Source organism: Engystomops pustulosus, chromosome 9 (genome assembly GCF_040894005.1).
Source record: "Engystomops pustulosus chromosome 9, aEngPut4.maternal, whole genome shotgun sequence".
Lineage (NCBI taxonomy): Eukaryota > Metazoa > Chordata > Amphibia > Anura > Leptodactylidae > Engystomops > Engystomops pustulosus.
Genome location: NC_092419.1, coordinates 109,779,690 through 109,792,735, shown reverse-complemented (window position 1 = coordinate 109,792,735; position 13,046 = coordinate 109,779,690). Strand labels below are relative to the sequence as shown.

General features: G+C 45.6%; 1 protein-coding gene across 9 annotated transcripts in view; it reads left to right on the top strand.

Annotated features, from left to right (window-relative positions):
• PRRC2B (proline rich coiled-coil 2B) overlaps positions 1–13,046 on the top strand; it is a 46,991-nt gene that overhangs the window by 19,497 nt on the left and 14,448 nt on the right. For 7 of the 9 annotated variants that reach the window (XM_072125601.1, XM_072125598.1, XM_072125599.1 and 4 more), the window contains exons 2-14: positions 4,460–4,629; positions 5,302–5,479; positions 5,623–5,725; positions 6,556–6,628; positions 6,733–6,900; positions 9,315–9,559; positions 10,374–10,501; positions 10,585–10,736; positions 10,821–10,914; positions 11,067–11,262; positions 11,348–11,675; positions 11,816–11,979; positions 12,803–13,013. In XM_072125601.1, coding sequence (XP_071981702.1) covers positions 4,515–4,629; positions 5,302–5,479; positions 5,623–5,725; positions 6,556–6,628; positions 6,733–6,900; positions 9,315–9,559; positions 10,374–10,501; positions 10,585–10,736; positions 10,821–10,914; positions 11,067–11,262; positions 11,348–11,675; positions 11,816–11,979; positions 12,803–13,013 — 2,155 coding nt within the window. In that variant the 5' untranslated portion in view covers positions 4,460–4,514. The remainder of the gene's footprint in view (positions 1–4,459; positions 4,630–5,301; positions 5,480–5,622; positions 5,726–6,555; positions 6,629–6,732; positions 6,901–9,314; positions 9,560–10,373; positions 10,502–10,584; positions 10,737–10,820; positions 10,915–11,066; positions 11,263–11,347; positions 11,676–11,815; positions 11,980–12,802; positions 13,014–13,046) is intronic. The other 2 variants (XM_072125605.1, XM_072125600.1) reach the window with 1 other exon arrangement.

Sequence of the window (13,046 nt, the reverse complement as noted above, 5' to 3'; positions counted from 1 at the left end):
TGCCGGTGCAGTCACTGTGTACATACATGACATTACTTATCCTGTACTGATCCTGAGTTACATCCTGTATTATACTCCAGAGCTGCACTCACTATTCTGCTGCTGGTGCAGTCACTGTGTACATACATGACATTACTTATCCTGTACTGATCCTGAGTTACATCCTGTATTATACTCCAGAGCTGCACTCACTATTCTGCTGCTGGTGCAGTCACTGTGTACATACATGACATTACTTATCCTGTACTGATCCTGAGTTACATCCTGTATTATACTCCAGAGCTGCACTCACTATTCTGCTGCTGGTGCAGTCACTGTGTACTTACATGACATTACTTATCCTGTACTGATCCTGAGTTACATCCTGTATTATACTCCAGAGCTGCACTCACTATTCTGCTGCTGGGGCAGTCACTGTGTACATACATGACATTACTTATCCTGTACTGATCCTGAGTTACATCCTGTATTATACTCCAGAGCTGCACTCACTATTCTGCTGCTGGTGCAGTCACTGTGTACATACATGACATTACTTATCCTGTACTGATCCTGAGTTACATCCTGTATTATACCCCAGATCTGCACTCACTATTCTGCTGCTGGTGCAGTCACTGTGTACATACATGACATTACTGATCCTGTACTGATCCTGCGTTACACCCTGTATTATACCCCAGAGCTGCACTCACTATTCTGCTGCTGGTGCAGTCACTGTGTACATACATGACATTACTTATCCTGTACTGATCCTGAGTTACATCCTGTATTATACCCCAGAGCTGCACTCACTATTCTGCTGCTGGGGCAGTCACTGTGTACATACATGACATTACTTATCCTGTACTGATCCTGAGTTACATCCTGTATTATACCCCAGAGCTGCACTCACTATTCTGCTGCTGGGGCAGTCACTGTGTACATACATGACATTACTTATCCTGTACTGATCCTGAGTTACATCCTGTATTATACACCAGAGCTGCACTCACTATTCTGCTGCTGGTGCAGTCACTGTGTACATACATGACATTACTTATCCTGTACTGATCCTGAGTTACATCCTGTATTATACCCCAGAGCTGCACTCACTATTCTGCTGCTGGTGCAGTCACTGTGTACATACATGACATTACTTATCCTGTACTGATCCTGAGTTACATCCTGTATTATACCCCAGAGCTGCACTCACTATTCTGCTGCTGGGGCAGTCACTGTGTACATACATGACATTACTTATCCTGTACTGATCCTGAGTTACATCCTGTATTATACACCAGAGCTGCACTCACTATTCTGCTGCTGGTGCAGTCACTGTGTACATACATGACATTACTTATCCTGTACTGATCCTGAGTTACATCCTGTATTATACCCCAGAGCTGCACTCACTATTCTGCTGCTGGTGCAGTCACTGTGTACTTACATGACATTACTTATCCTGTACTGATCCTGAGTTACATCCTGTATTATACTCCAGAGCTGCACTCACTATTCTGCTGCTGGTGCAGTCACTGTGTACATACATGACATTACTTATCCTGTACTGATCCTGAGTTACATCCTGTATTATACTCCAGAGCTGCACTCACTATTCTGCTGCTGGTGCAGTCACTGTGTACATACATGACATTACTTATCCTGTACTGATCCTGAGTTACATCCTGTATTATACCCCAGAGCTGCACTCACTATTCTGCTGCTGGTGCAGTCACTGTGTACATACATGACATTACTTATCCTGTACTGATCCTGAGTTACATCCTGTATTATACCCCAGAGCTGCAGTCACTATTCTGCTGCTGGTGCAGTCACTGTGTACATACATGACATTACTTATCCTGTACTGATCCTGAGTTACATCCTGTATTATACACCAGAGCTGCACTCACTATTCTGCTGCTGGTGCAGTCACTGTGTACATACATGACATTACTTATCCTGTACTGATCCTGAGTTACATCCTGTATTATACCCCAGAGCTGCACTCACTATTCTGCTGCTGGTGCAGTCACTGTGTACATACATGACATTACTTATCCTGTACTGATCCTGAGTTACATCCTGTATTATACCCCAGAGCTGCACTCACTATTCTGCTGCTTGTGCAGTCACTGTGTACATACATGACATTACTTATCCTGTACTGATCCTGAGTTACATCCTGTATTATACTCCAGAGCTGCACTCACTATTCTGCTGCTGGTGCAGTCACTGTGTACATACATGACATTACTTATCCTGTACTGATCCTGAGTTACATCCTGTATTATACTCCAGAGCTGCACTCACTATTCTGCTGCTGGTGCAGTCACTGTGTACATACATGACATTACTTATCCTGTACTGATCCTGAGTTACATCCTGTATTATACTCCAGAGCTGCACTCACTATTCTGCTGCTGGTGCAGTCACTGTGTACATACATGACATTACTTATCCTGTACTGATCCTGAGTTACATCCTGTATTATACTCCAGAGCTGCACTCACTATTCTGCTGCTGGTGCAGTCACTGTGTACATACATGACATTACTTATCCTGTACTGATCCTGAGTTACATCCTGTATTATACTCCAGAGCTGCACTCACTATTCTGCTGCTGGTGCAGTCACTGTGTACATACATGACATTACTTATGCTGTACTGATCCTGAGTTACATCCTGTATTATTCCCCAGAGCTGCACTCACTATTCTGCTGCTGGTGCAGTCACTGTGTACATACATGACATTACTTATCCTGTACTGATCCTGAGTTACATCCTGTATTATACCCCAGAGCTGCACTCACTATTCTGCTGCTGGGGCAGTCACTGTGTACATACATGACATTACTTATCCTGTACTGATCCTGAGTTACATCCTGTATTATACACCAGAGCTGCACTCACTATTCTGCTGCTGGTGCAGTCACTGTGTACATACATGACATTACTTATCCTGTACTGATCCTGAGTTACATCCTGTATTATACCCCAGAGCTGCACTCACTATTCTGCTGCTGGTGCAGTCACTGTGTACTTACATGACATTACTTATCCTGTACTGATCCTGAGTTACATCCTGTATTATACTCCAGAGCTGCACTCACTATTCTGCTGCTGGTGCAGTCACTGTGTACATACATGACATTACTTATCCTGTACTGATCCTGAGTTACATCCTGTATTATACTCCAGAGCTGCACTCACTATTCTGCTGCTGGTGCAGTCACTGTGTACATACATGACATTACTTATCCTGTACTGATCCTGAGTTACATCCTGTATTATACCCCAGAGCTGCACTCACTATTCTGCTGCTGGTGCAGTCACTGTGTACATACATGACATTACTTATCCTGTACTGATCCTGAGTTACATCCTGTATTATACACCAGAGCTGCACTCACTATTCTGCTGCTGGTGCAGTCACTGTGTACATACATGACATTACTTATCCTGTACTGATCCTGAGTTACATCCTGTATTATACCCCAGAGCTGCACTCACTATTCTGCTGCTGGTGCAGTCACTGTGTACATACATGACATTACTTATCCTGTACTGATCCTGAGTTACATCCTGTATTATACCCCAGAGCTGCACTCACTATTCTGCTGCTTGTGCAGTCACTGTGTACATACATGACATTACTTATCCTGTACTGATCCTGAGTTACATCCTGTATTATACTCCAGAGCTGCACTCACTATTCTGCTGCTGGTGCAGTCACTGTGTACATACATGACATTACTTATCCTGTACTGATCCTGAGTTACATCCTGTATTATACTCCAGAGCTGCACTCACTATTCTGCTGCTGGTGCAGTCACTGTGTACATACATGACATTACTTATCCTGTACTGATCCTGAGTTACATCCTGTATTATACTCCAGAGCTGCACTCACTATTCTGCTGCTGGTGCAGTCACTGTGTACATACATGACATTACTTATCCTGTACTGATCCTGAGTTACATCCTGTATTATACCCCAGAGCTACACTCACTATTCTGCTGCTGGTGCAGTCACTGTGTACATACATGACATTACTTATCCTGTACTGATCCTGAGTTACATCCTGTATTATACTCCAGAGCTGCACTCACTATTCTGCTGCTGGTGCAGTCACTGTGTACATACATGACATTACTTATCCTGTACTGATCCTGAGTTACATCCTGTATTATACCCCAGAGCTGCACTCACTATTCTGCTGCTGGTGCAGTCACTGTGTACATACATGACATTACTTATCCTGTACTGATCCTGAGTTACACAGTTATAGTAGTCCAGAGCTGCAAACCTGTTTGGTCTCTATCCCTCTTAATACATTTCGTATGTGCCCGGACCAAGCCTCCGCCCCCAGAGTGAGCCCCTTGTCCTGCTTCCCGATCCGGAGAAAGTTATAATAGTCCAGAGCTGCAATGTTTGGTCTCTATCCCTATAATACAATTCACTCTTCTTGTGTTGAAGGCAAATCGGGAGAGGTGCCGAGAAAAATTTCCCTACTAGATGACATTTCATCGCAATGTCCGATCGTTTGGGGCAGATATCCAAGGGAAAGGATGGGAAAAGCAAGTACTCGTCTCTCAACCTGTTTGACAAGTATAAAGGGAAGTCAATAGAAGCTGTCAGAACCACAGGTGAGTGTCTGGCAAAGCAGAGGAGGCTCCTTATACCATCAGTGGCATCATGTGACCTGTCTGATCTGAAATAACCCTTAGTGTTTGGGAGTTACTTCCTCTAAATCTGCCTCCTGGGTGCACACATTGTGCAGCCTTTTTTTAAAATCCATTTAAAGGACATCTACCACCAGGATGAAAGACTGTATGCAAATAAGCATGAGGGGGTCCAGGCTCCATTAACACCTGTGCATACCTACATCCTGGTGGTGGATGCCCTTCAAGATCACCCAAGCTGAAGATTCATGTAGTGATGCATTGCAAAATACTGCTGCTGTGTACATTAAATTGGACTCCAACATGTAAGGCCACATTCACACTGCCGTATTGGGGACGTATATACGGCCGATATACATCCTCCACAGACGGCAATGGGCGCACGGCACCCAACGGGAGCGGTATTGTGCAGCTCCGTAGCCCGTAGAAAGATAGGACAAGTCCATCTTTCTCCAGAATACAGTGCGGTGTGCCATATATTCCTATGGAGAGAGGGGGGGGAGTGGCACTATCCCCCTCCTCCTCTCCCCGGCACTGCTGGTGCGGGCAATGGCAGTGTGAATGTAGCCTAAGCATGTTTTACTGTTATTTGTTTGCCTCCTCTTTAATAATAATAATTCCTTTTATCCTCTTTAGTTATACCTAGACATGGCTTACAAAGTCTTGGGAAAGTTGCCGCTGCCCGGCGTATGCCACCTCCTGCAAACTTGCCAAGCTTGAAATCTGAGAACAAAGGAAACGATCCCAATATTAATATAGTGCCCAAAGACGGAACAGGATGGGCAAACAAACAAGAGCATCCCGACCAAAAGAGGTGAGGCCAGATCTGTGCCCATAATAATTCTTCATTTATATAGCGTGCACAGAGCTAGCCATTTGTGCAGTGTATTGCCTCACACCCCCTGCCAGCCTTGTGCCTCATTTTTACCCACTGTTCTCTTCTTGTGTCTCCTGCAGTTCCAGTGTGACAGCTCCTCAGCAGCAGGAGTCGCTGCCGCAGCAGGGTTTGCCGAAGTCTGTCTCCAATTTACAGAAGCCGACGACAGTGAACAGTCTGGAGGTGGGTGCATGCTCTGTGCATGAACTATAAACCATTGACAGAACTACTGCTCTGAGGGAGTGAATGGAGCCCAGATGGACTATTGTTAATTTCTTATCTATATTTATGAGGGGTTGTCCCATCATTTCTCCCTTCTCAAGCTCCTCTTGGCGGGTTGGGTTTTCTGTAGTGCCTGGCTGCTGTAGGACATGGATTTTTGGCTCCCTGCGGATTACTTCCTCCACTAGGTTAGAACTTCTCCTCGGTGGGATCTTTATTTTTATCTTGTGTTTTGTATTTGGAAGCCTCAGAAGAAAACTAATCACTTTCAGCCCCCGGGAGCTGTCTCCCTCGGGTGTCAGGGACGGTCTCCTCCTTGGAGCGAACACAAGAAATTAATTTTTCTAAAGAATAAACCATGGGTTGTCATGTCATTGCAAGGAAGGAGAAGGAACAGCCTGTACCGGGGTTACTCCAAAGTTGTATAGTAAAGGGTGCGCTGATGAAGGAAACCTGTGATGTCATGTCTTTTCACTGCCACAGCGTGCGACCCTGATCATTAGATTAGAAGAGTATTGTCACTGATGCTTATGTCACCTGACCACCTACAGCAGCCACTGTCTTCATCGGTGAGGAAACCTGCACTCAGAGCCATCGATGGGTTCAGGCACCGACGTCCCAATCCTATCACAGCAGACTGATGTAATTGCTACCCTTTCACGGCAGCCCCTGAATACAGCAATACAGAATTCATGCGGAGCGCTGGGAATTTATATATATGGAGTGCCCAGAAGGTGACCTCAGTAACAAAATGCCTTGACACCTGACTATTCCATTTTTTTCTCTTTCAGAATATAAGTTTAGTGCCAGGTGGGCCAAAGTCATGGGCTCAGCTGAACGGAAAGCCAGCAGGACACGAAGGTGGTGAGTGACTCTGCTAGTGATAAAGATGACTGCACTCTGGCCATAAAAAAAGCATTTTGGGCTTAGTAGGTAAAACCCAATCCTGGTCTCCTTCCTTCTCGCAGGTTCAAGGGGCTCAAGCCGACTGTTGTCCTTCTCTCCCGAGGAATTTCCAACGCTGAAAGCAGCTGGCGAGCAAGACAAGGGTGGCAAAGAAAAGAGCGGCTTAGATCCGTCGTATGGGCCCGGACCAAGCCTCCGCCCCCAGAGTAAGCCCCTCGCCCTGCTTCCCGGTAACCGTTCTGAACGTTTTATTGTCCGTCCTCCCTTCCCCTGCTTGATCTCACATATGTTTATATGTATTTCATAGGGGCATTAATGATGAGTCTGACATTCTTGTCTATGGTCATTTGTAGACCGGCCACGTGGTATCCACCTTAACCTATCTTGTCATGTAATGTGTATGTATGTATGTATGTATGTATGTAATGTGTGTGTATGTATGTGTGTGTAAGGAAGGTTCTCCTGCTGACAAGTCAATTACATCTCATTGCAAAACTTTACAGGTCTGATCCTTGGTGCCCTACTGACTATAATATTAGTGGATGTCTTGTTGTTTGGACAAGTAATTAATATCTTATTCATGTTAAACCTCATTAATCTGGACATCTGAGCTTTCTTAGGAGTTGCATTCACTTTTCTTCTAGAATTTCTTTCCCAATATTGAAGTACTGGCTGCCACAGGCAACTTAATGGGTCTTCAGCGTTTAAAATAAAATGTATATCTGGGCAGGAGGGAGGGGGGGGGGGGGGGCTATTAAAACAAAAAGAAAAGTACCTTCCCCAGCACTCCCATTGTCCTAGGGCATAGCCGTGGATGCTGTGCTTTGTATATAGAGGCAGACATGTCCACTGCCGTGCGCCGGATACATTATATTCATTGCTATATCCGGTGATCTGAAGAAGTCGGATGGAAGCGCCCGCCATTGTAATGTAATAGTGCACGCCGGGTGCGGGGGCATGGAGAGGGCTCATGAACCCCCTGTAGCGTATGGCCTTCCAGCCCCTGCCCCCAATATGATGCTTGTAGGGGAAATAAACGTGGACTCGCCGTCCAACGCCGTTCCGGCGCAGTCATCATCACTGTATAAAAGAGGACCTGCCTGGGGGACGTCAGAAGGTGAATACACTGTTTGTTTGTTTGGGGGTTTTTGACTCGAGTATAAACTGAGGTGAGGTTTTTCAGCACTTTTTGTGCTGAAAAACTCAGTTTATACTCTAGTATATACGGTATTAGAAACCCGGTGCATATAATCATCTGTCAGTGGAGTGGATTTAGCTTCTGCACATGCAAGGAGCACATTATGTGCAGAACATCCACAGTGTGATCCAGTATTGTGCGCAGCAATGAGATTTTACAAATGAAAGATTTTTGCATATTTTTTGGAAGTGAATTTCATCTCTGTTGGCTCTTATCTGGGTGCAGGGACAGTGGTAAATGACTTCTGTACCAAGTTTTGTATAGAAATGCTGTTCTTCCTGTTGGATGTGGGGCACAGCCCTGGGTGGGGGAGGAGGGTGGGCCCTGCCATTAGGAGGCCGGCACCAGGGGGGGCTCCTCCTCTCACAGACACAAGGCTGATCTCTTGTAGCCTAGTCCTGGTCAGAGCCACATGGAATCCGTACAGGTCTGTTGTGCATTATTACTACTTATTCTTTTCATCTTGGTTTGGTTTCCCCTTCTTCCTCTTGCAGGTTTCCCCTGCAGGGGGCGAGTATGTCCACCCCCTGCCTTAGCTGGATAAATTCGGGGCACTGGGTTTCCCATTTCTCCCCCTGTGCAGCTATGAGGCTTTTCACCTTTCCTATGCAAATCTTAATGATAATTTCTTCATATAGCGCACACAGATTGCACCGAGCTGTCAAATCAGTCTGTAGCCTGTCAATTTTTAGGAGATTTCGGTTTTGAGGAAGGGTTTAACATAGATGTGAAGTGCACACAATTGTTGTAGCTTTGATGTGGGGAATGTTTTTTACAAAAGTTGTATATTGACACTGAAAGTTTAGTAGAAGAATTGCTGACTTTTATATGTCTGGCCTTGGAGCACATGTTCACAGCATGGAGGTGGGGGGAGGGGCCAGCACTATGGGGGAGGGGGACACTACACGTTGGCTCCTCCTTGCACAGACACGAGGCTGATCTTTCACCCTAGTCTCCTAGCTGTAGGAAACCTGTACAGCCAGCTCCGTGCAGCAGGGGGGATAATCAGCAGGGGCTCATTTTATAATAATAGCATTCACTATCCCTCCAAAGGGTTGACCCTTTGTGTTCACTGATGTCCTGATTGATTGGAGGGGTCACAGCAGTGACTAGGGATATGCATCTCTCCTTATAGCATTAGACCTATAAATTCTGTTCCCATTCTAGGTAAGATGAGTAACCATGGAGCAAATTGTTCCATCTTATCTGTCATTCCCAAACAGCCAGGAGACTTATCAGCCTCGTCTCTTCAGACATTGTATTCCATTGTCTAATGTTATCCTCATAGTGACCAGGCCTATAGCCAAGGTGCAATGTATCAACCATTTGATATTACTGCAATTTACACTTGCTATTGATTAATCTATGTTCTTATAGTTGTGTTTTCTTGCGTTGAGGTGGAAGCTGCGCATCTAATGCTTGTTTTCTCTCATGCTCCCATTACAGATGTCACCAGTTGGAGGGAGGGCGGTGGGAGAAGCATCAGTGGTGGCATCTCTCCAACCGTCTCTCCTACTGAGCCGGGCAGCAAATCCACTGCTCCTGCAGATGGCGCCCCCTCCACCGTGCAAGCCAGTAGTGACGCTAAGGAACTCTCACTGCGCCCGGCTCAGCCCACCAGAAAAGGGGCTTCACAGTTCATGGGAAATACCTACCATCCACCTACATACCATGATATGCTACCAGCTTTTGTAAGTATTTTGACTGTCCCTTACTACACTCTAGGAATGCACTCCCTATTCTGCTGCTGGTGCAGTCACTGTGTACATACATGACATTACTTATCCTGTACTGATCCTGAGTTACATCCTGTATTATACCCCAGAGCTGCACTCACTATTCTGCTGCTGGTGCAGTCACTGTGTACATACATGACACTTATCCTGTACTGATCCTGAGTTACATCCTGTATTATACTCCAGAGCTGCACTCACTATTCTGCTGCCGGTGCAGTCACTGTGTGCATACATGACATTACTTATCCTGTACTGATCCTGTGTTACATCCTGTATTATACCCCAGAGCTGCACTCACTATTCTGCTGCTGGTGCAGTCACTGTGTACATACATGACATTACTTATCCTGTACTGATCCTGAGTTACATCATGTATTATACCCCAGAGCTGCACTCACTATTCTGCTGCTGATGCAGTCACTGTGTACATACATGACATTACTTATCCTGTACTGATCCTGAGTTACATCCTGTATTATACTCCAGAGCTGCACTCACTATTCTGCTGCTGGTGCAGTCACTGTGTACATACATGACATTACTTATCCTGTACTGATCCTGAGTTACATCCTGTATTATACCCCAGAGCTGCACTCACTATTCTGCTGGTGGTGCAGTCACTGTGTACATACATGACATTACTTATCCTGTACTGATCCTGAGTTACATCCTGTATTATACCCCAGAACTGCACTCACTATTCTGCTTTGTGTGTTTATACCAAGAATGGTCTCTTCTAAAAACTTAGCTTTTGTATCTTGTCTTCCAGATGTGCTCGCAGCACCCTCCAGAACCCACTGGGACATTGGATCGAGCTTCCTTCCCCATCCTTTCCTCCCAATCTCGCCTTGAACCTCGTGTACCTTTTAGACAATATCAGATGAACAATCAGGATGGGTGAGTGAATGGTGCTGTGTACCTGTTAATCCTCTTGTATGTGTTCAGCTTAACCTATACGACCCTTGTCTGAAAATTAACAGAAAAGACATCAGGCCGAGCGGTGGTGGTGGTGGTCGGCCTGTGCGGTCACATCGCCCCCAGCCAGAGAGGGCCCCCCGCGCCACCATAATAAACGCAGAAGACCTGAAAGAACTTGATGACCTGGACAATGACGCTGAGGACGGCTGGGCAGGTCTGTAGAGGAGGTTACCACGGCTTCACTGTTTTGAGAGAGACACATTATTGTCCTTAACTTGTGATATTTTGCTGATTCCAGGCCTTCACGATGAAGTGGATTATTCTGAGAAACTGAAATTCAGTGAAGATGAGGAGGAGGAGGAGGAATCTCCTAAAGACAATAGAACTAAATGGTAAGAGACAGTATAATATTATTTTGGTGGCTATTTCTCTGCACTTGTTAATTGAGTTCAGCCGGACCCTCTTAAGAGTTGGGCTAGAGCTCTGCCCCCTTTACTTTCATGCATATTGTGCACCAATTTCTTAAGTTGTATTGCTCCTCCAGGAATGGCTGGGATTGCAGAAGGCAGCGCCAAGTGTCCTTTAACTCCACTGACAGTTCTGAAGCCAAGCATCCTGTGGAGGATGGGAAAGTATGGAACGATCAAGTGGCACATCCACGCCCAACCAGAAGGGGGCCGGAGCCTGCACAGACTGTTTCACGGAAAGCTAATAGCTGGGCCTCAGTAGCTGAACACCCGGTAGGGATTCCTCTCCTTATGGGAAACAATAGAGTAAAATTTTAAGCCCTATGATAACATGACTGCTCTATCTACTTTTATTCAGAAGCCAGCAGTGGCCTCAGTGTTGCGTCAACCTTCTGTTGAGGAGAAGGAAGAGAAGACTCCTCCGCGGCAGAAGTTTGTCACCTCTGAAATCTCAGAAGCTGTGGAGAGGGCGCGCAGGCGTCGTGAGGAGGAAGAGCGCCGGACTCGTGAGGAGCGACTGGCCGCCTGTGCTGCAAAACTCAAACAGCTGGACCAGAAGACCAAGCAGACCTCCAAATCTGGAAGCGAGACCCCTAAGCATATGGAGAACAAAGAGAATGAGGACCCCAGGTCTCCTGTCTCAGACCGAAGCTGCGCTCAAGAGAATGTCCAGAACTACCGAAGAGGTACATATCTATGAGCTAAAGGCTTGAGGTGTTTACTCCATGAGGTGGAGCTGAAGCATGATCATTGTTACTTCCACATGCTATTAATATATGCTATAATGAGGAGCCATCTAAATTTTTCATCTTTTATTATGCCATAGAATTTTCCCAGGAATCTCCTTCCGAATATCTAGATGAGGAATCTCCAGCAGCTCCCAGGGTTGAGAGCAGCAGTGAGGAAGAATTTAGAGAATCTGTGTCTCCGGTGCAGGATTTCGGCAAACACCAGAAGCTGATCCCACCAAGATTCCAAAGACAGCAGCAGGTAATGGGTCCTGGAGTATCCATATCATTACTCGTAAGCAAAAAAAAATCTGTAGAAATAGACTAGTCTAGAATCTCATTTTTCAGATATTGGTTATAGCCTGTGTTAAGCTTCAGAGCTGTATTCATTAGGCTGTCACAGAATGTTGGGAGTTCAGCTGGATTAACATTTGATGCCTGTGTAGTGTTATGTGGATTAACCTACCCAAAATAAATACTTCATTAAAAATGATTAAAAAGCATTGCCCTTCTCCCTAAATGGTTCATTTCCATGGCTGCCATGTTAAAAAAAAATCTGTTTGTAAACTTACATGCAAATTATCTGATGTGAGTCCAATGAGGCCCTGTCTATGTCGCCTCCTTGTTCCTGATTGACACGTCTCACTGCAATAGAATAGGCTGCTATGTGTAACGTTTGAGAGAGAGCTATGTTACATCATGTGATCCGAGCAATCTAAGGTCCTGTACATTAGTAGTCTACCCCATGTATTTAACTGATCACATGAAATTACAACAGCTTCCATGATGGATGGGGAGGAGTAGAAGTACACGGAGGCTGCTGTGATCAGGCCATAATACTTCCATGTGATCAGATAGATACATGGGGTACACATTGCAAATGTACCTGGGTAAAGGACCTTGGATGACATCCTGGTCACATGATATGCTGCGAAGAGGCATGGGGCATGGCCGAGCAGGAGCCGCCCCCCTCTGATGCCATGTAATATGAGATAAAGTTCATTTGTGGGATTGGGAAAACGTGGTGACAGCTTCCCTTTAAGCTCTATTGGTATGTAATGCTTTGCACTGTCCTGTACCCTTAGGAGCAGTTGTATAAGATGCAGCAGTGGCAGCAGCAGCAACAAGCTTATGTCGCGTCTACCCACTCCAGCCACGCGCGTCCCTTTTATTCTCCTCACCCCCAAATGTTGGGATTTGATCCACGCTGGATGATGATGCCCTCTTATATGGATCCCCGGATCACTCAGGGCCGTGCTGCTGTAGATTTCTACCCTCCCTCCATACATCCACCAGGTTTGTGCTTGCATGTGTTAGTGCTGGGTTAAT